Below are 2,452 nucleotides of genomic sequence, written 5' to 3' on the forward strand. Positions count from 1 at the left end.
CTCTGTCACCATGGCTGGAGTGTCGTGGCACGATCTCGGCTCACTTCTACCTCTGCGATTCTCATGCCCCAGCCTCCTCAGTAGCTGGGACTACAGGCAGGTGTTACCACGCCCAGCTAATTTTGGTATTTTTAGTAGAGGTGGGGTTTCGCCACGTTGGCCAGGCTGATCTTGAACTCCTGGCCTCAAGTGATCTGCCCCTCCCAAGTGATTCCTGGCCTCCCAGAGTGCTGGGATTACAGATGTGAGCAACTGTGCCTGGCCTCCTCTTTTATTTTTTAAAATGATCATTGCGCCACTGCACTCCAGGCTGGGCAACAGAGTAAGACTCCGTCTCAAAAAAAAAAAAAAATTGTCAAATAAAATTCTATGTAAGAATTCTATGTATATATATTATACACAACAAGTTCTGAAATATGTATATATTGTGGAATGGCTAAATTGAGCTAATTTATATATGCATTACTTTACAGACTTATCTTTTAGGACACTTAAAAATCTACAAGATTGTAGGAATTTACAAGAATACAATATATTGTTATTAGCTGTTGTCACCAAAGAACAGTTTTTTTTGTTGTTGTTTGTTTTTAATATGGAATGCTTCATGAATTTGTTTGTTGTCCTTGCACAGGAGCCATGCTAATCTTTGTATCGTTCCAAGTTTAGTATATGTGTTGCTGAAGCGAGCACAGAACAGTTCTTAATATTACGTTTTTATCTTGGAAAGATATCTGGGAAGATTGGGACAAATGCAGTTTCCTGTGGGTAAAAAATAAGTAGATGCTAAGTACAGAGAGCAGTAAAATTTTAACAGAATGGATTGGACCAAGGACATTTTGTGAAAATGAAAATTTTCTTGGTTAAAAAAAAAAATGAAGTCTGGGTGCGGTGGCTCATGCCTATAATCCCAGCACTTTGGAAGGCCAGGGCGGGCAGATTACTTGAGGACAAGTGTTCCGAGACCAGCCTGGCCAACGTGGTAAAACCCCATCTCTACAAAAATACAAAAGTTAGTGGGCATGGTGGCACCTGCCTGTAATCCCAGCTACTTGGGAGGCTGAGGCAGGAGAATCACTTGAATCCAGGAGGTGGAGGTTGCAGTGAGCCGAGATTGTGCCATTGCACTCCAGCCTGGGTGACAGAGTGAAACTCTGTCTCAAAATAAAAATAAATATAAAAATAAAAATAGATGAAAAGATGCTCCATACTTAGATATTGAGGAATTAATTTTGACTGTCTGAAAGAAATCTTTCCCATCTGCTTGTTGCATTTAACTTGGAGTGTGTGTCAGAGTATGGGTGAGAGTATAAGAGTATGGGTCAGAGTATGAGATTTGAAGGATGATTTACCTGGTGGGAAGCTATTGAGGTGCGAAGCTTTTGCCGTGATGAGTATTTGGATTATCACAGTCACCATCATTCTATGAAAACTATATAAACCTGCCAGACTGTTATTATGTAGAAGTCGTCCTGATATTAAGCAATAATATGTGTATGTTTCTACAGGTACTTCTTCCTGCCCTCTCTCCCACCATGACCATGGGCACAGTTCAGAGATGGGAAAAAAAAGTGGGTGAGAAGCTAAGTGAAGGAGATTTACTGGCAGAGATAGAGACTGACAAAGCCACTATAGGTGAGATTTCTTCAGCTCTTAATGGTTGAGGCACTGAGTTTCCCAATGAGGAAGAGGATTGCCATTCTTTCCTATAATGAGTGAGTGAGATAATATGAAAACTTTTTAATTCTTAGGATTCATTTTCTGGGACAGAATATTTTATTTCTATTTAGTTATATTTATTCTTAAGTTTTTATTTATTTGTTTATTTGCTTATTTTTGAGACAGGGTCTTAATCTGTTGCCCAGGCTGGAGTGCAGTGGCAAGATCATAGTTCACTATAGCCTCGAACTCCTGGGCTTATACCCAAACGATCCTCCTCCTTTAACCTCCTGAGTAGCTAGGACTACAGGCCTGAACCACCACACCCAGTTGATTTTTTTAATTTTTTGTAGAGATGGGGTCTCACTTTGTTGCCTAGGGTGTTTTTGAACTCCTGGCTCAAGTGATCCTCCTGCCTTGGCCTCCCTAAGTGCTGGGACTCCAAGCGTGAGCCCATGTTCCTGGCTGAGAATAATTTATAACAAAAATAATGTTTAGTCAGATTTGTCAGTTCCATCCTGCACTCATTGAATTAAAGGCAATAAATCTGTTAATTCACAGATTATTTTTAGGCCCAAGTTTGCTTCCTGGCCTTATTATGTTACTAAGAAGCTATATCAGAACTGCTGCTGTCTAAACTAGGCAAGGGAATGCAAGAAGAAACAGGAGAAAATCACTTCCATGGCAGGATAATAGGAAAGAATTTAAGATGACTTTGAGGGAAAACTGAAACCAGGGTTGAGATTGTTTTCGTAGTTTGAGAATGACTGATAGAATGTACATGTGGTTTTTTTTT

At 40.0% G+C, this 2,452-nt stretch overlaps 1 protein-coding gene across 1 annotated transcript in view; it reads left to right on the plus strand.

Moving 5' to 3' along the window:
• DLAT (dihydrolipoamide S-acetyltransferase) overlaps positions 1–2,452 on the plus strand; it is a 45,043-nt gene that overhangs the window by 5,832 nt on the left and 36,759 nt on the right. The window contains exon 5 of the mRNA XM_011976999.1: positions 1,506–1,632. Within this exon, the coding sequence (XP_011832389.1) occupies positions 1,506–1,632 (127 nt within the window). The remainder of the gene's footprint in view (positions 1–1,505; positions 1,633–2,452) is intronic.

Source organism: Mandrillus leucophaeus, unplaced genomic scaffold, assembly GCF_000951045.1.
Source record: "Mandrillus leucophaeus isolate KB7577 unplaced genomic scaffold, Mleu.le_1.0 Scaffold172, whole genome shotgun sequence".
In the NCBI taxonomy this organism is placed as follows: Eukaryota; Metazoa; Chordata; class Mammalia; order Primates; family Cercopithecidae; genus Mandrillus; species Mandrillus leucophaeus.